The sequence below is a fragment of the Salmo salar genome, chromosome ssa26, assembly GCF_905237065.1.
Source record: "Salmo salar chromosome ssa26, Ssal_v3.1, whole genome shotgun sequence".
In the NCBI taxonomy this organism is placed as follows: domain Eukaryota; kingdom Metazoa; phylum Chordata; class Actinopteri; order Salmoniformes; family Salmonidae; genus Salmo; species Salmo salar.
The window spans coordinates 7,246,369-7,267,344 of NC_059467.1; the positions used below are offsets into that span (position 1 = coordinate 7,246,369).

Here is a 20,976-nt window from a genome sequence, read left to right on the forward strand (position 1 = left end):
AGCTAACTAACACAGGATAAACTACTCACACTTATACTTTACACACGAACCCCCGCCCGCTTGGAGTAAGAAATCATGAATGTATTTACGTGAAAATCCTTGGTTTCTTTCGGTGGACAGGGCCTTCTTGGAAAGGGGTTTGGGCCTTTTCGCAGCACTCTTGTAAGGCTCTGATTGTCCAAAAGGGGTCCCCAACCATCTTCTACTGTTGTTCTCCTCTGCAGTCATCCGGTATCCGGTGACTTGTCGTGTAGTCATGAACAGAACTTCAGAGTTTATTCTACTTCCATTTGCTCTGGAAGATGCTTCTTTGAAGGTAGGCTAGCTTTTCTAGATACTTTACTTAGGACAGCTAATCAGCCGTACCAGTGATTGTCCGGGAGGTGAGTTTATCGTCTCTACCTCGTGTTGAGATTCAGAGTTCAAACCACTTTAAAAGTGAACTGCAGCTCTACGTCTTGCTGGTCTAATATGTTAATTCTTAACCCATCATTTTATACAGTTCGTTCAAAAGGAGCGGTTCCGTCAGGCTGACACGCTCTCTGACCTCACTCAAGGGGGTGGTGACTACTTACTGTGCACAGTTACAGAAACAATTTCCTCTTATAGTTTCTAAAATCACACCCTTCTCTTAACAAAAACACTTAGGGTCTTAGATTTTTAGTCTGGCAGTCCTTACCCTGGTCTAGTAGGTGTCCCGTGGACCAGGAAACTAGTGGGTTATGTAGCGCTAGCCTGGGTTACCCTAGGATAAGGGGGTTCTCGGGAGCAGTATCAACAGAAAACTAAGAGTCTCAGAGTGGTTCACCCCAACCTGCAGTAGAATGGGCTTGGTCTGATATTCCACCTGACCGGAGTCAATGGGGCATCCATCGAGGGCATGCATCTGCAGTATTGATCAATGAAATTATCCGCGGCCCCGCGTCCACAAAGGCTTGAATCTGGTGCTGACGGTTGTCCCAGTGGAGGGTTGCGGGTAGTAACAGACGGTGACTGGGTAGCTGGGAGGTAACTGCTCAGCTCATCAGGGTCTCTCCCTGTCCTGGCGAGCACTGGCGTTTCCCGTCAGCTCTGGACAGGTAGCACGGAGATGACCGAGACCTCTGCCATGGAGACAGCAGCCATGCTCCGGTGGGCTCAGACGAATGTGACCCCCCCCCCCCCCCAATGGCGAAGTCAGCAACTGGTCTGACCCTTTGGTGGAGGGTGAACAGTCGGCTGGCCACTTCTCGTCCGTCGACTGGTTGGTCAAACACTCGTCGCAGCTCGGCAGTGAATGTTACTATGGATCTGCAAGATGGAGGCTGCTCTTCCCACACGGCCGTTGCCCATGCCAGGGCCTTGCCCGAGAGTAGAGAGATGATGTAGTCGATCATGGCCTGATCTGTGTGGAATGAGGACGACTGTAGCTCAAACACCAGAGAACACTGAGTGAGGAACCCCTTGCATCCTCCCGGGTGGCCATCATTCCATTCGGGAGCTGGGATCTTGGGTTCCCGGCGCAGGTTCCCTGGAGGAACCACAATGATGTCTGTAGCACTGGGCGATGAGACCTGGGTATTGGTTCCTCCTTGGTTGGGGGCGTGCCATGGTTGGAGGGACTCAGAAAGTGCCCGACGGGTCCCAGAGATTTGGGAGAGCTGTTCTTGCTGCCGTCCTAACAGTTCTCCTTGGTGGGCTACCATATTCCGGATCTGGGTGATCTCGGCTGTGTCCATGTTGTGGCAGAAGCTTGCTGTGACGTGGTAAGGTTGGATCCAGCTGCAGAGGAGAGACCAGATGAGGAATCAGTGTTTAATTAAGGATAAACATAATACTCTACTGAGAAACGGTAGCCGCAGGATCACAGTGCACTTGAAAAAACAACAAAAAACAACAAACACTAAGTCTTGAAAACGCACACGGTAAACAATTCAAGCTTCTGCAACGAACCACAGAAAACACAGCTCTTTCAACATGGACAAAATCATGAAATAATAAGACACACCTGAGTCCAATAAAAGTCTCTAGTGTGGTCTCTGCTGCCCTCTGGTGCCAGGAGGAACCATGACAAAAACATTTGAGAAGTGGTTCAGAGGCAACTCTGGGTCAGGTATAGATTCAATACAACCAAAGTCACCAAAATAAAGGTCACTAAAAAAGGCCTGTTCATTGAAATGTTTAAAATTCCTCTTGTTGATAAAACGAGGTTTGGACCTAGGCATCCCTATATTCCTGACACATACAATGGGACAGTGGTCACTAATATCCAAAGCAAATTCCGTAGGGTCTTTTAAGTTTGGACGAGTAGGTTTTGTAATCAGTTAGGTCAAATTTAGATTAGTACAAAAATCCTTTAAACAGTCAGCATCCTGTGTTCCCCATGCAAGATAAAAAGCGATCTCCAGCGATCAACATCTCTGGGGTAGTAAAAATGTCAATTAAATCATTGAGTTTGTTTAGTACACACTTCTTGGCGGAGGGTGGACGATAGATTCCTATAACTGTTATTTCTGAATTTCAACCCAACTGAAGACTTAAAGCCAACAATTCAAGGACTGGAGGTAGCCTTTAACAGAGAGACAGAAATAAGATTATTTGTGTAAATAGCAACACCACCACCTTTGCCTTTCATATCAGCCCTAAACACATTGTAACCATCCAAAGCAACCTCAGAATCCAGGGTTTTATCAGTTAACCAGGTTTCAGATCAAATAAAAATATCAGGGTCTGCCTGAGAGGCCCAGATCTTGACATGATCCATTTTAGGTAATGAACTATGAATGTTAAGATGTAAACCTTTTCTGTATTTAAAGTCACACAGAGTTTCAATACAAGTTAGATTACTTTGAGTCTCCTGTTGTTCTGAAATCTCAAAGATTGGATTATACCTATTAGGAAAAGAAAACAAAGTAGGACTAGCAATTACATTTCTCCTGTTACCACCATTAGGCATGTCACCACTTTCAGATACAACATGTGAAACTCTCACAGTGACCAAAGAGGAGATGGTAAAAATGTACTTACATGTAATGCAAATATTGTCCTCACATCAATTTAGTTGACCAAGAACCTTTCCAATGTTTAATGACAACAGCCGGGAGCCGTTTTCACCGAGGTGAATTCCGTCTTCCACAAAGTAGCCTGGCCTATTCCAGAAGGGGTCAAAATTGTCAACGAAGGACATGCCCAAGTCCACTGGTGAAGAGACCAAAGACGGCTAAAACGGCGAGGAGATGGAATTGTTCTACAATTATATGTTCTGCTAATTTCTGAGCATTCTCCAAGAGCTGTAAGAAATGGTCTCTTACCTTTACAGATTTCACACGCATAATATCATTAGACCCAATATGCAACACAACTGTTTTCAGAGCAGAAATCTGTTTCTTGATGGTGGGCATGATTTCTAATAAATCCAATACCCTAGCTCCAGGAAAACAAAGTGTACAGGTATTTCGGACTTCCACCAATCTAACCATGGAGCTTCCCATAATAATGCTTGATGGCTGTTGTCCATTTCGAGCCGGAGCCCTCAGCCCAACCCTAGCCCCGCCAGGGGCTCCTCTATCTCGGCCCCCACAATTGACAGGAATAACAGACCCCGGTGAAGCTCGTCATAATATTTATATATTTCTTAATTCCATTCTTTTACTTTTAGATTTGTGTGTGAATTGTTAGATACTACTGCACTGTTGGAGCTAGGAACACAAGCATTTCACTACACCCGCAATAACATCGGCTAAATATGTGTATGTGACCAATAAAATGTGATTTGATTTGAATGGTAGAAGCTTCTTACAGCACAATACATCTTCTTGAGGGAGTTAGTCTTGGTACTGAACAGTGAAAATACATGATCATTTTCATCAGGTGTTGCACTATACACGCACCATGGTGTATGAAATATGCTACGGCTGGTTTAGTTCAAAGAGACCATTCGGTATGACGCGCGTACACAAAGACACCCACCGACCCACACACCCACCCCCCCACACACACACACACAAACACCCTCTCTCAGGAGCCTACAGGAGCAGCTGTAGACCTGACACGTTATCTCACCTAATTTCTCTAAGGTCTGTTGTGTGACCTCCTCACTTTATTACTACACATTAACACACCATATGTGGAATAATTGAGCATAATACATTGCGTTGTCTTTCTCCATCTCAATGGTAGGGTGGGGGGGTGGTTGTTTACCTTGTACATGGGTTTAATTACCGGCACTGAAGTGTGTGTGTGTGTGTCACTGATACAAGGCGATGACAGGGTGGATGATAGGGGGAGGGGGAGGTAGGGGCTTATTAGATATGACGGCAAAGGAATGGGATGCACCTCCATGCTTTTCCCTCCCCTACACTCCTCCATTCCGTCCTTCCATACGATTATGTCCGGATCCGCATTCCCCTTGTTTTCCAAAATTGACTTCACAGGAGTGTTCAGAACCATACCAACCCCACATATCATTTTGACAATTACAATTACCGTGTTTGTTTATTAGCGTTTTCAAACCCACTGTGCTGGAATTATATGTTCTATTTATAATTCTCTCATGTTGTAACCCCAAATCGTCCTCTATAGTTCCATACAAGCCTTTTAAATCGATTTTGGAATTTTCACTTATGATCTGGCAACCTCCCTTCTCTAATGATAGCCAAATTAATCTACCCATTACAGTTGCAATTTGGATGAGTTTTTGTCATCGGTAATAGTAAGTCAGTTGACCTTGAGTCTGTCTGTGGGAAAAGTGGGGGGTTTGGCAGGGTGGGTTTCCCTCAGGGGAAATGGGCTGGATAATCTGTCCTGTTTACTGGGAGATCGGCTAATAGGTAATAATCCAATCTAGCAACCCTAACCAAGAATAACCTCTCATTGTACTGATCATATGCACTTTATTAGTGATGTGTGTGTGTGTGTGTGTGTGTGTGTGTGTGTGTGTGTGTGTGTGTGTGTGTGTGTGTGTGTGTGTGTGTGTGTGTGTGTGTGTGTGTGTGTGCATACTGGTGCGGCATGCATATACAGTTGAGGTCGGAAGTTTACATACACCTTAGCCAAATACACTTAAACTCAGTATTTCACAATTCCTGACACTTAATCCTAGTAAAAATTCCCTGTCTTAGGTCAGTTAGGATCACCACTTTATTTTAAGAATGTGAAATGTCAGAATAATAGTAGAGAGAATTATTTATTTCATCTTTTATTTCTTTCATCACATTCCCAGTGGGTCAGAAGTTTACATACACTCAATTAGTATTTGGTAGCACTGCCTTTAAATTGTTTAACTTGGGTCAAACGTTTCGAGTAGCCTTCCACAAGCTTCCCACAACAAGTTGGGTGACTTTTGGCCAATTCCTCCTGACAGAGCTGGTGTAACTGAGTCAGGTTTGTAGGCCTCCTTGCCCGCACACACTTTTTCAGTTCTGCCCACAAATGTTCTATAGGATTGAGGCTTTGTGATGGCCACTCCAATACCTTGACTTTGTTGTCCTTAAGCAATTTTGCCACAACTTTGGAAGTATGCTTGGGGTCATTGTCCATTTGGAAAACCCATTTGCGACCAAGCTTTAAGTTCCTTACTGATGTCTTGAGATGTTGTTTCAATATATCCACATAATTTTCCTGTCTCATAATGCCATCTATTTTGTGAAGTGCACCAGTCCCTCCTGCAGCAAAGCACCCCCACACATGATGCTGCCACCCCCGTGCGTCACGGTTGGGATGGTGTTCTTCGGCTTGCAAGACTCCCCCTTTTTCCTCCAAGCATAACGATGGTCATTATGGCCAAACAGTTTTTTGTTTCATCAGACCAGAGGACATTTCTCCAAAAAGTACGATCTTTGTCCCCATGTGCAGTTGCAAACCATAGTCTGGCTTTTTTATGGCGGTTTTGGAGCAGTGGCTTCTTCCTTGCTGAGCGGCCTTTCAGGTTATGTTGATATAGGATTCGTTTTACAGTGGATATAGATACTTTTGTAACTGTTTCCTCCAGCATTTTCACAAGGTCCTTTGCTGTTGTTCTGGGGATGATTTGCACTTTTCGCACCAAAGTATGTTCATCTCTAGGAGACAGAACGCGTCACCTTCCTGAGCAGTATGACGGCTGTGTGGTCCCATGGTGTTTATACTTGCGTACTATTGTTTGTACAGATGAACGTGGTACCTTCAGACGTTTGGAAATTGCTCCCAAGGATGAACCAGACTTGTGGAGGTCTACAATTTTTTTCTGAGGTCTTAGCTGATTTCTTTTGATTTTCCCATGATGTCAAGCAAAGAGGCCCTGAGTTTTAAGGTAGGCCTTGAAATACATCCACAGGTACACGTCCAATTGACTCAAATGATGTCACGGTTGTCGTAGGGTAATGCGGACGAAGACGCAGCGGGGAAATGTGCACTCATCTTCTTTTATTTCAACGGACAAAGAAGGTAAACCAAAATAAACACGTTCACAACAAAAACACAACGACTAATAACAGGCCGGTAAGGCACAGAGCTATACACAGCACAATCTCCCACAAAACACTAAAACAAACACATACCTATATATAGGACCCTCAATCAGAGGCAACTACAAAACACCTGCCTCCAATTGAGAGTCCAATCCCCAATTAACTAAGCATAGAAATACAAATTACTAGACTAAACATAGAAATAAATAACCATAGAACATTGCCCAAAACCCAGAATAATAAATCAAACACCCTACTAAACACACAACCACCCCGAACCACATAAAACAAATACCCCCTGCCACATCCTGACCAAACTACAATAACAAATAACCCCTATTGCTGGTCAGGACGTGACAGTACCCCCCCCCCCACACACACAAAAACAAAATCACCCTAAAACAAAAAAAAATCCCCTAAACTAAAGGGAGGGAAGGGAGGGTGGCTGCTGTCAACGACGGCTCCTGTGCTACACCCCCCCCTCCCCAACCCACCTATACTGGAGGTGGCTCAGGCTCAGGTCTACTTCCCCCACCCAACCTGTCCACCCCTGCAGAATACTCAGGGCTGTGGAGCGTGCTGGGTGCTCCGGACTGTAAGCCGACTCTGGAAGCTCCCGACTGTAGGCAGACTCACTCGGTTCCGATCTGTAGGCAGACTCACTCGGTTCCGGACTGTAGGCAGACTCACTCGGTTCCGGACTGTAGGCAGACTCACTCGGTTCCGGACTGTAGGCAGACTCACTCGGTTCCGGACTGTAGGCAGACTCACTCGGTTCCGGACTGTAGGCAGACTCACTCGGTTCCGGACTGTAGGCAGACTCACTCGGTTCCGGACTGCAGGCAGACTCACTCGGTTCCAGACTGCAGGCAGACTCACTCGGTTCCGGACTGCAGGCAGACTCACTCGGTTCCGGACTGTAGGCAGACTCACTCGGTTCCGGACTGTAGGGCGTCTCTCCTGGTTCCGGACAGTGGGCCGTCGCTCTTGGTTCCGGACAGTGGGCCGTCGCTCTTGTTCCGGACAGTAGGCCGTCTCTCTTGGTTCCGGACAGTGGGCCGTCTCTCTTGGTTCCGGACAGTGGGCCGTCTCTCTTGGTTCCGGACACTCTGGACGAGGCACTGTTGCCGGATACTCTGGACGAGGCACTGTTGCCGGACACTCTGGATGAGGCACTGTTGCCGGAAGAAATGGACGAGGCACTGTTGCCGGAAGTTCTGGATGAGGCACTGTTGCCGGAAGTTCTGGACGAGGTACTGTTGCCGGAAGTTCTGGACGAGGCACTGTCATCGGAAGCTCGGAACTGGGCTGACGCACTGGAAGCCTGATGCGTGGGGCTGGTAGTGGAGGTACCAGACTGGGGACACGCACCTCAGGGCTAGTGCGGGGAGCAGGAACAGGACGTACTGGACTGGGCTGATGCACTGGAAGCCTAGTGCGTGGGGCTGGTACTGGAGGTATCAGACTAGGGACACGCACCCCAAGGCTAGTGCGAGGAGCGGGAACAGGACGTACTGGACTGGGCTGACGCACTGGAAGCTTAGTGCGTGGGGCTGGTACTGGAGGTATCAGATTAGGGACACACACTAAGGCTAGTGCGAGGAGCGGGAACAGGACGTACTGGACTGGGCTGACGCACTGGAAGCTTAGTGCGTGGGGCTGGTACTGGAGGTATCAGATTAGGGACACACACTAAGGCTAGTGCGAGGAGCGGGAACAGGACGTACTGGACTGGGCTGACGCACTGGAAGCTTAGTGCGTGGGGCTGGTACTGGAGGTATCAGATTAGGGACACACACACTAAGGCTAGTGCGAGGAGCGGGAACAGGACATACTGGACTGGGCTGACACACTGGAAGCTTAGTGCATGGGGCTGGTACTGGAGGTATCAGACTAGGGACACACACACTAATGCTAGTGCGAGGAGCGGGAACAGGACATACTGGACTGGGCTGATGTACTGGAAGCCTAGTGCATGGGGCTGGTACTGGAGGTATCAGATTGGAAACACACACCTCAGGGCTAGTGCGTGGAGTGGGAACAGGACATACTGGACTGTGCTGATGTACTGGAGGCCTGGTGTGTGGTGCTGGTACTGTCTTCACCAGCCGGCTAGCACGCACCTCAGGACACGTATGGAGAGCTGACTCAGGTGACATCAATTTACGGACACGCTCTGTAGGGCGAATGTCGTGCCTAATACACCAACACAGTAGCTCTCTCATAGTTTTCATCTCCAATTTTCCCATCAACTCCTTAATAGTCTCTGCTTCGCTCACCTCCAATTTTACCCCGACTGGCTCTGGTACCATCCTCGGCTCCGCCGATCTGTCCATGTGCCCCCCCCAAAAAAAAATCTTGGGGCTGCCTCTCTGGTTTGAACGCTATCGGCGCGTACAAAGTCTCGTACCGATGCCTCTCCGCCTTGGCTGCCTCTATTTCCTCCGGAGGAAAACGGTAGTCCCCAGCCTGATGCCAAGGTCCAGCCCCGTCCAAAATCTCCTCCCAAGTCCAATTTCCATTATAGTCCATATCATTTTTCCGTTGCTCCTTACCCCGCTGCTTGGTCCTTGGTTGGTGGGAGATTCTGTCACGGTTGTCGTAGGGTAAAGCGGACCAAGACGCAGCGGGGAAATGTGCACTCATCTTCTTTTATTTCAACGGACAAAGAAGGTAAACCAAAATAAACACGTTCACAACAAAAACACAACGACTAATAACAGGCCGGTAAGGCACAGAGCTATACACAGCACAATCTCCCACAAAACACTAAAACAAACACATACCTATATATAGGACCCTCAATCAGAGGCAACTACAAAACACCTGCCTCCAATTGAGAGTCCAATCCCCAATTAACTAAGCATAGAAATGCAAAATACTAGACTAAACATAGAAATACATAACCATAGAACATTGCCCAAAACCCGGAATAAATCAAACGCCCTACTAAACACACAACCACCCCGAACCACATAAAACAAATACCCCCTGCCACGTCCTGACCAAACTACAATAACAAATAACCCCTATTACTGGTCATGACGTGACAAATGATGCCTATCAGAAGCTTCTAAAGCCATGACATCATTTTCTGGAATTTTCCAAGCTGTTTAAAGGCACAGTCAACTTAATGTATGTAAACGTCTGACCCACTGGAATTGTGATACAGTGAATTATAAGTGAAATAATCTGTCTGTAAGCAATTGTTAGAAAAATGACTTGTGTCATGCACAAAGTAGTTGTCCTAACCGACTTTCCGAAACTATAGTTTGTTAACAAGAAGTTTGTGGAGTGGTGGAAAAACGAGTTTTAATGACTCCAACCTAACTGTATGTAAACTTTCGACTTCAGCTGTATATAGATGTGTGTCTAATATATATTTTCTATGCATATATGGCTGTAATTTTTTGAGAACTTCTTCATGGTATGAAAATACATTCTTAAATTGATTTCCACAGGACATTAAAGAGTGTGTGAAAGTGTGAGGTTATGTGGCTTCAGGTGTACTGTCGCTGATTCTAGCACCGAGCATTAAAATCCCTGCCGTGAATTTCGCTAGCACCTAGTGTTAGCGTCGCTGTTGTAAATGGATAAATGTCGCTAGCACCTAACTTTAGCATCCCAGTTGTAAACATATAAACGTTGCTAGCACTTAGCATTAGAATCCCTGTTGTTAAGGCCTTGATAGCACAGCACGTTGCAGAGAAAGAGCCAGAGAGTGTGAAAGAGAGAAAGACAAATAAGAGAATAAGAGAAAAGTTAGAGCGAGACAGACAGAGAAAGGGACAGGAGGAAATTGAAAAGGAAACGTTTTCATTTTGAGTGTTGCTGTAACCAAGAAACTCTCGCTCAGTCCCTCTCTCTCCATCCCTCCATCTATCGCTCTCTCTCTGAATCTCTCTCTTACTCATTTTTAGATTTACATTTTAGTCATTTAGCAGACGCTCTTATCCAGAGCGACTTACAGTAGTGAATGCATACATTTCATTTCATGCATTTTTTTTTGTTTTTTTGTACTGGCCCCCCGTACTCCTTCCCTCCTTCTTTCATTCCCTGTCTGTGAGAGAAGGCAGAGAGAAGGAAGGCAGAAAGGGGGAAGCTGGCATGACAGAGGGCTTGGTGGGGCCAGCCACTGGGCGACAGGTACCCTAGTGGTTAGAGCGTTGGGCCAGTAACTGAAAAGTTGTTGAATTGAATCCTTGAGCTGACAAGGTAAAAATCTGTTTTCTGCCCCTGAACAAGGCAGTTAACCCACTGTTCCCCGGTATAAATAAAGGTTAATAAATAAAAAAAGATTAAAGGGTTTCATTATTTATTTCCCCCTGCTCCAAGGCTCCAGCCCCGATCCCAGTGACAGAACCTTTGAAGATTTGGGGCTTTGATGGCAATAGAATTACGATTTTGTCGGTTGCTTCTGTCCCCTGTGCCTCACTTTCCTAGTTCCTACCTCTCTTCCCTCGCCTCTCGTCTTGTCTTTCTCTCACCCTCTACCCTTTCCCCCTTTTCCCTGTGGGTGTGTTAGTGCCCCTTTGTTGGTATGTGGGTAGAGGTATGGCTCGCTGGCAGTTGGAGGGGTAAAGTAGGTATGTAAACATATACAGGAGAGACCTACTGCAAGATATCAAGGCAAGAGCACCTTACAGCGCTCGTCCATATATTTTTATATTGTTAATTCCATCCCTTTACTTAGATTTGTGTGTATTAGGTATTTGTTGTGAAATTGTTAGATATTACTTGTTAGATGTTGCTACACTGTCGGAACTAGAAGCACAAGCATTTCGCTATACCCACAATAACATCTGCTAAACACGTGTAGGTGACCAATCAAATTTGATTTGATAAACATACACCTTGAGGAGGACAATGGCATACTCACATGAGGATTTCAGGACTTCAGGACAATTGGGCACTTAAGAGAAATAGCACTTAAGGACTACATTGGGACACATCACCTTGCGGCAGCTCACAGCTGACCTAAGACAGTTGGGACCCATGGGCCGTTACAAGACATTGCGTATTACTCTGTGTATGTGTGCCACCAAATCTGCATAGAACCCAACTTTAGAATCATGCATGCACACCATGATTCCACGCGAGCTAATTGGCTCACTGGGTCCAGATGTCATGTGTCATGGTGTAATAGTCCTCTCTGTGTATCCAGATGTTGCACAAACTCTCAAGCAACTCTCATATGTTCTGATGCTAGGCTAGTATGACATACTGGGTGTTGAACCCAGTGCCTCCAAACATTAAGACTTTGTTAGCCCATTGAGTTAAATCCCAACTCTGGCAGCTAGCACAAGTTCTCCAGGTCTCAGACAAGGTTAATGATCACACGATTGTGTAGTTCACTGAACCACCTCTGCTACGCTAACGTATCAAAAAACCTTTGTGTGTTCCAACATCCTATCCTAATAGCGTAGGAACGATCAGCCAGTGAGAAGCCCAGTCAATAGGACATTCAGTACAGTATTAACACAGGATTAGTTTGATCAGCTGGAGCAGGTATTCACACTGATACCACTCCACTGGTTAATGATTAATAACGCTTATTCAATTCAAAACTGATGACTTCATGTGTTCTTTATTGACATTTGAAGAGGGAACGGATATACAATATGAATACGAAAATTAAATACCAGTTATTTGGCAAACCCAGTTTAATATTCTCTGAATGTAGAGGCAGTCTCTAATGTACTGTAAATGCTGACCTGTGTAGGGAATTGTGAATACATTGTGTTGCTTTTCTGTATTTATGGTTTATGGTACCTGTGTCTTTGGCTAACAAGCCAGACCCTTTATTGAAGCAATTAGAGTGAGACTTATTGAGAGAAACAGTTGCCAGCTGCACAGCTTCATCCCTCATGTTTTCACTGAGCTGGCATTTATACTGCTAGCATTCTGTAAATCCAACTCAGCACTCTAGACTGGAGGTGTTGTTGGTGGGGGGGGGGTGGTTGTGCTGTGTGTGTGTGCATGCGAGTGTGCGTGCGTCTGTGTGCATGTGTGTGCGTGTGCGTGTGTGTGTGTGTGTATGTCTATCCTCCTGAGGTTTGCACTAGGCATCTTGCAGGTAGATTTGGTCATACTGAAGCTACTGCAGCATATTAACATATTCATATAACTCATGTACTGTTTACCTAATTTAATGGTTAGCAAATGTTGATCTATGCTTATAAGCATAAAGTGTACTCCCCATTGAGCTTCCATTGCCCCTGTAATGTGTTGTCTCAAAGCAGGAAGTGTAACAGTTGTTTGAATCGTGAAGCTTTATTGAGTTTGACAGTATCACACAAAATGGAGGGTGCCACACGACATTCATGATGATGTCAGTACGGGCTAAATGTTCATGACACAGATGACACACAAACAATAGCTGTTTTGTCTGGATGTAAGGAGGCTACAAAAATGCAGTTGACATTTTTATTATTGGTCACTAATGTGTCTTTTCATTATGTTTTTTTTCTGTGACTATGTATGAACTATGAACTATAAAATGTACATACACCTTAGCCAAATACTCTTAAACTCAGTATTTCACAATTCCTGACATTTAATCCTAGTACGAATTCCCTGTCTTAGGTCAGTTAGGATCACCACTTTATTTTAAGAATGTGAAATGTCAGAATAATAGCAGAGAGAATGATTTATTTCAGCTTTTATTTCTTTCATCACATTCCCAGTGGGTCAGAAGTTTACATACACTCAATTAGTATTTGGTAGCATTGCCTTTAAATTGTTTAACTTGGGTCAAACGTTTCGAGTAGCCTTCCACAAGCTTCCCACAATAAGTTGGGTGACTTCTGGCCCATTCCTCCTGACAGAGCTGGTGTAACTAAGTCAGGTTTGTAGGTCTCCTTACTCGCACAGGCTTTTTCAGTTCTACCCACACATTTTCTATGGGATTGAAGTCAGGGCTTTGTGATGGCCACTCCAATACCTTGACTTTGTTGTCCTTAAGCCATTTTGCCACAACTTTGGAAGTATGCTTGGGGTCATTGTCCATTTGGAAGACCCATTTGCGACCAAGCTTTAACTTCCTGACTGTTGTCTTGAGATGTTGCTTCAATATATCCACTTAATTTTCCTTCCTCATGCAGCCATATATTTTGTGAAGTGCACCAGTCCCTCCTGCAGCAAAGCACCCCCACAACATGATGCTGCCACCCCCATGCTTCACGGTTGGGATGGTGTTCTTCGGCTTGCAAGCCTCCTCTTTTTTCAGTTCTATTTTTGTTTCATCAGACCAGACATTTCTCCAAAAAGTACGATCTTTGTCCCCATGTGCAGTTGCAAACCGTAGTCTGGCTTTTTATGGCTGTGGATATAGATACTTTTGTCTGTAAACAATTGTTGGAAAAATTACTTGTGTCATGCACAAAGTAGATGTCCTAACCGACTTGCCAAACTATAGTTTGTTAACAAGAAATTTGTGGAGTGGCCGAAAACGAGATTTAATGACTCCAACCTAAGTGTATGTAAACTTCCGACTTCAACTGTAGGTGTACTGTTTGTGAAAGAACATGACACAAATGTATGTATTAGCTGTACACACAACACGGTATTTGTGAGTGATATGGTTTGTGGCCAATAGAACCCAATGTTCTATGCAAGGAACATATGTACTGTACCTTTCTATCACATCAATAAACCTACCTCAAGTTTAGCCCAAGGTCCTTTGGAAAATGTTACCACATTATCAGGTGCTGAGGTTCTGTACGCAGTGCCGTTATGGTTTAGGGACACACACACACGCATGCGTGCACACACACATTCCAGAGTGTAAAAAACAGTAGTTGAAATGTCCCCCCTACCTGCTGTGTTGTGGTGTATTACAATAGAGTGATATCAGATATCAGTGTGTGATTAATGAGTTAAATTAGCTGGTGTGTGGTTGCGCTGTGGCAGGAGCAGGACCTTAACAAGTGGTAGGCATGTCGCTGTTCCCGTAGGCCCTGGCATTGACCCAAGCTGCCAGGCTAGACATGGGCTCTGGCACTGCCAGTCCGTCTTTTATTCCCAACGCTTCTCGCTGTCTCGTTCTTTATTTTTCTCCTATGCACTCTCCCTTTCCGTTCCTCGTTGCTCACTCTTTGTGTCTGCACATTCTTCTCTTCATTATTTAGGCCTTAGCACCAAACCGTTTTTTTGAGTGGGCTCCAATGAGGGCTCTATGTTAACGACCTCATGGATGGTCAGTACTTACAGTACATCCACAGCTCCATCTAGGAGCTATGCGTTTAAAAAAATTTTTTTTAGGGCCATTAAAGTCTTCCATAAGTACTTTGAATCACACACTAATATTCTTAATTTCCTCTCTTTTCTCCCTCTTTTATTCTCTTTCTGCAGGTGGAGCGAGAGATAGCCATTCTGAAGCTCATAGAGCACCCTCACGTTTTAAAGTTGCACGACGTCTACGAAAACAAGAAATATTTGTGAGTATCCTTTCCAAAACTATTTGGTTCACTGAAACGCTGTAGCAAATGTGCTTCCCTTAAACTGTTACATTGCATATTTGGAGAAGCACCAGTGCATAGCAACATGTTAGCAAACAAGCTAGGCAAGTTGAAAATCACTTGAGAAACGTATTTTCCGGGGGCCATTTTCACACTGGCGTGCAATGTTTCATTGGGTCTCCCTCAGTTTAACCTGCCTATTCGGACGCCTGTTGGTTTAATGTAGATCCATATGTTATCTTATGTATTAATCTCTCCTGTGTCCCTGCTCCAATGGCTCTGCTAAATGCACTATTCAATAATTGTTAAAGGCGCCAGCGACAACCGGTTTGGGGATTTGTTTTCCTAATATTCCGCTGACACAGACGAATCGCCGACAAGGACGCAAAGTGTTTGCCTCGGATACATTTTCCCACTCACAGTTCATGTGTGAATGTGTTCCTAATTTAACTAGCGGTGACAGGTGAACGCTTGAGCAGATCCCTTAATCTGCTAATAAATCAGGAAGTGGTGTGGGTGGGAGAGAGGGGGGTTGTGGGAATATGGAGTATTCTGCTATAGGGATACCACAGGGTGTTTTCAGTGCTTTCTCACACATACAGAACAGTAGCTACCTTAGATAATATCACAAGTTACCACGTATACTCTCACAGTAGCAACTGCTGTAGGAACAACTATAGAGTAGAGGAACTTCTATGGATAGAAGACCATTACTCCAAATGTTTGAATTACATGTTAACACTTGAGGATGCACTAAAAGCAGTGGTTTCTGGATCAACATTAATTAAGGATTGGGTGCCACATTAACTTAACAAAAATGTAAATGCATGGTCAGCTTGAGGAGAGCTGGTCCTGGCCTTTCACTACAAGCAGTCCTGGATCTTGTAGACTATCTCTATAATACCGAATCAGACACACATAGCTATAGAGATATGATATCATGTATATAATATGATATATACAGCTTTAGACTGTGTATCTAACGTGTGTGGTTCCCTCCCTCCCCAGGTATCTGGTGCTAGAGCACGTGTCAGGGGGAGAGCTGTTTGACTACCTGGTCAAGAAGGGACGGTTAACGCCCAAGGAGGCCAGGAAGTTCTTCAGACAGATCATCTCAGCTCTGGACTTCTGCCACAGTCACTCCATATGGTGAATCATCAATCAATCGATCAATCAATGAATCAAATGTATCGATAAAAGTCCTTTTTACATCAGCAGTTGTCACAAAGTGCTTTGAAAGTATCCCTGCCTAGATCCTAAAGAGCAAGCAGAAGTAGAAGCTCAGTCCTACTTTCTGGGACAGTGTCTGGTCTGCCATTTCCATTTTATCTGTGAGAGGAACACTGACCCTATCAGAGAGAGAGAGAGAGAGACACGACATGAGAGAGGCCTGCTCCTGACACTGGGCTCTTGGAAAGTGGAAACATTAGCGTCTGATCAAAGGAAATTATAGTACAGTGTGTATATTTTTTGGGAAATTACCCGGGACTACATTCCTGGGAAGTGCATAATTCTAGTCCTGTAGGATTGTCAGGTTTTCTTGTTATCACCTCTGCATGGTACTTGGGTAAATTATGTTTTTCTCTCTCTCTCTTTCCCTCTCCCTCACCCTCACCCTTTCTTTCTTTCTTTCCCTCTTACCCTTCTCCCTCTTCCTCCCTCTTTCCCACCTCCTCTCCACAGTCACAGAGATCTGAAGCCAGAGAACCTGTTGTTAGATGAAAAGAACAACATCAGGATAGCAGACTTTGGAATGGCGTCTCTGCAGGTCGGGGATAGTCTGCTGGAGACCAGCTGCGGGTAAATCAACTGTGTGTGTGTGTGTGTGTGTGTGTGTGTGTGTGTGTGTGTGTGTGTGTGTGTGTGTGTGTGTGTGTGTGTGTGTGTGTGTGTGTGGACTAAATATCATGACTCCAGTGGGCCCACTAGGATGGGGGAGATGTTCTATGTATGTGCTAGTGATGCGCTGGTTGACCCATAACCCACAGTCACTTCGGTTACAGTATATGCGCAGGGCAGGCGGTTTTAGGGTCATTAAATATTGTGTGAATGAAGGGCGGGTGTGTGGCGTGCGGGTTGAATAAAGAGAAAATAATACCTTAAATGTATAATTCTTGTGCAATTCATAGGCTACATTGAGGTTTTTCTTTCAATATTTTAGGCGATCTGGCATTAGTGCGTAAGCCTAAGCTTTAGTGCCTAACTGAACTGTACGCGCACCAAAGAGCCTACGCTCCAATCGCCAAATGCTTTTGGGAACGGCAGAAAAAGTTGTCCACGGAGGCAAAATGAACAATGTCAGAATTTTGTTCAATAATAGAAAAGCTGTGAAAAATAAAGAGAAGGGAGGGGACAGAAAAGTAATGTTTGGGAAAGATATGGTGAAATGGTTAAAGAGGATGATATCAGTGTGTGATGATTGTGAGGCGCTACACAAATTCAACAGTCACAAGACAGGGACTCCAAATAGGCCTATGACACGTCAAGGGAGCTGTAACCTACTGTTCAGGTGGGTTAAATGGAAACTGAAATCTGGACATGACTATAGGTCTATAACCTCTCACATAGCCTTAATATTAACTCCTGCAGAATTTAAGCATTTCGTGTAGTAAAATGATAGGCTACATCAGATGTAGGCAACATTTTGACCCGTGAACAGGAGTGGAGAAATGTGATTTATTTTTTTCAGCATCTTAAGAGGATGTGAATGCGCAGTTAGATAGCCTACTGTCTGTAAAGGTGCTCTCTTTATCAGCAATATAAATAAAAGCTGATAGAATTTCAACCACATAAAATATGCATCCATGCCGAATTACATTTTTTTATCAGAAACGTGTTGGGTCGTTCACAGCTTTCCATTTTACAACTGGTCAAACTGACTCATTTTGCACAGAAAATCGTTCCTTTTTTATATTTTTTATTGCATTTTCTCCTCGGCCCCTAAACGTCTTTGCTCCGCGAAAGAAGCAGAGATGACAGAGAACATTACCGTTGTCACCTAGATTGGACCGTTCATTCTATCCATTTATGACATTATTCATTATTCTTAGTATTTTAGTGACAGAAGAGAAGCTGCATGTATCTAATTATAGACTAGTTGACTAACAAATAGCCTACCAAAATGTCAGAAAATATAAGTAGAAACATATCTAAATAAGGCCCCAAAAAATCCTGCACCCCCTGTCAAAAAATATGTTTGCCTTCTCTGACTGTAGCCTGCAGTGCATTTTCAATTTTAGTGGGTTAGGGTCGAGGTGCAGGTTTCAGATTGTCACTCTATCACACATAGTCGGGCAGTTGTGGATGGGTTATTAGCAATTGCGGGCGGGTGCGGGTGAATGAACAGCTGATCCGCGCACCACTGGTGTGTGCGTGCGTGTGTCCAATCCCTACATAGTCCGCAAGCCATGTGTGTGTATATAAGAGCATGCTTGTGTGTGTTTGCACCTGTATATATGTGTGTCCACGTGTGTGTGTGTGTGTGTGTGTGTGTGTGTGTGTGTGTGTGTGTGTGTGTGTGTGTGTGTGTGTGTGTGTGTGTGTGTTTGCGTGGTCAGTAAGATCTTTAGCCCAGATAACCAGGGCCAGTATAGCCTACCCTGCATCTTTACAGATTAGCCATGTAGCAATGCTAAGTCTCTGTCCATTATCATCTGGAAGACAGACAGTGTGGCCCAGCACAATGTGACAGAGGAGATAAGAGTAGGAAGTTGGCGTGACAGGCTAACGTGCTAACCCAGGTGAACTCTGTCGAGGGCTTAACTCTTTGTCCCCATTTCAAATGCACAAACACAACTAGGTCATGACTCAACACAAATGAACAGCCCAAAAAACAGTAAAAAAAAACATCTGCTTTGTTTTCTCGGGCAAAGTCATGCGTCTGACAAGCACGTTGGACACTGTGTGACTGTGTTCCAAGGTGTCCTTTTCAAAGACACTGAATTCAGGCGATGGCCATGTCACATCCCTGACCTTAAGGACCCTTGTGGTTGTATAATTATGCCTTTTTCATTTCCTGTGCCCTGTTGTCATAGTGACACATGCAGTTTTTCTTTTGCAGGGTTACATGGGTCCACATTCAATGGTAGTATTGGAACTTTACTCTCGAATCACTGTACACATACAGGTAACATTTGTCTTAATAGGGCATTGGGCCACCACCAGCCAGAACTTCAATGCACCTTGGCATAGATGCTGCAAGTGTCTAGGAACTCTATTGGAGGGATGCGACACCATTCTTCCAGGAGAATTTCCATCGTTTGATATTTTGTAGATGGTGGTGGAAAACGCTGTCTCAGGCGCCACTTCAGAATCTCCCATAAGCTTTCAATTGGGTTGAGATCTTACTTACTTACTGACTTTATTGTCCTCATGGGGAACTTTTGTTGCAGTGTCATGTACACATTTAAAGTGGCGTTTAAATACAAAACAAAATTGACAATACAACTTTCATAACAGTTACATACCAATAAAACATTTTTTTTGGGCCTTACTGAGTTAATAGGAACATTAGCCCGAGCTATTTAGGAGGGATATCACACCTGGCACAATTGATTGTCTAGTTCTGTTTTTCCTGCTGAGGGGTGCCCATACCTGCGCCCAGAGGGGAGTAGTTCAAAGTCCGGGTACAGGGGGTGGCTTGCGGAGGGCCCTGACCTTAAAGATCTGGTGATTGAGACGGCCATGGCATATGGTTTACATGCTCATCAAACCATCCAGTGACCACTCCTGCCCTACTTTCAATAAAGCACCTGCTTTCAATGGATGGATGGCGCTGTGGTCTCAGCAGCGAGCTCCTGCTCCATAGACTGTGGGTTCAATCTCTGCTCCTGGCACTCATTTGTGGGCGGCAGTGTAGCCTAACGGTTAGAGCGTTGGTCCAGTAACCAAAATGTCGCTAGCAAGGCACTTAGCCTTGATTGCTCCAGGGTCGCTGCTGATAATAGCTGACCCTGGCCATGACCCCACTCTCTGAAAAGTAAAAAAAAAAAAAAACAGACCCTAGGCAACACAGTGACTAGGGTCTGGTTTCAATGATGGACTATTTTGGCATAGAGGGACTAAGTCACTGCCATATGCCACTACTTTATCCGCTTGAATAAAATTGATGTAGGCAGTGACGTAGTTCCTCTATGCCAAAATAGTCCATAATTGAAACCAGACCCTAGTCACTGTGTTGCGTAGTGAGGGTGTCTCAGGGGGATTTGGGATATGCAAAAAACACATTTCTAATTCACACTTGTACATATATAATACACGCTTGTACATGTGTAAAATAGGACAAATATAAGCACCCAGCAAATTATTGTTAATTATTTATTATCTACTTTGTTTCCCTCATTTACTCGAGTGTTTCCAATATTTTGGCAGTTACCGGTACAGTATATCATTTGTTGAATATAAAAAGGTGGCATGATGACAATGGAAAAATCTCAACTTTTATCCTTGCTTCGTAGAGGTATAATATCACTCTCACAGTGATAGATTCTTCTCTCCCTTGCCCTCTGGCCGACGTTCATAAACATATGATGGAATCTAATCTTTATCAGATAAAAATGACTGTACTTTGCATGAAGGACACATTGAGGAATCCTTCATTTGACGTACCTAATGTAAAAAACATTCAACATGAAATATCGTTTAGATACAACTAAGGACAAGTTGTTCTAAACAATGTGCTAAACAAAAGATTTAGGTTTGCATGCTCTGACACTGCTCTGTTCGACTAGGGCAAATTGACTGGTTTTGCATACGTTACCGTAATTCAATTTGACTCTGGCAATCAGGAAGCTTGTGTTTACAGAATGTACGTGTGTGTGTGTGTGTGTGTGTGTCCTTACATGTGTGTTGCGTTGAGAACAAGGCAGATGCACAGCAACACTCAGTGTGTCAAAGTAACTGTATCTTTATTAACGAATAACACACAACACAAACAGACCAGATACTTACTACACACACTGTTTGTACACATAATATAAATTCATGGGTATGTGATGTTAGATGGTAAGATTAGTGAGAGGAAGGGAAGGACAGGGAGGGAGTGGGACTTCGCAGTCTAGGTAGTCATGTGAATCCAGTGTTAAACACACAGG

At 44.5% G+C, this 20,976-nt stretch overlaps 1 protein-coding gene across 4 annotated transcripts in view; it reads left to right on the plus strand.

Moving 5' to 3' along the window:
• Positions 1-20,976, plus strand: part of LOC106587064 (serine/threonine-protein kinase BRSK2) — a 200,425-nt gene that overhangs the window by 115,725 nt on the left and 63,724 nt on the right. For all 4 annotated transcript variants that reach the window (XM_014174956.2, XM_014174958.2, XM_014174960.2 and 1 more), the window contains exons 3-5: positions 14,778-14,863; positions 15,893-16,033; positions 16,568-16,684. In XM_014174956.2, coding sequence (XP_014030431.1) covers positions 14,778-14,863; positions 15,893-16,033; positions 16,568-16,684 — 344 coding nt within the window. The remainder of the gene's footprint in view (positions 1-14,777; positions 14,864-15,892; positions 16,034-16,567; positions 16,685-20,976) is intronic.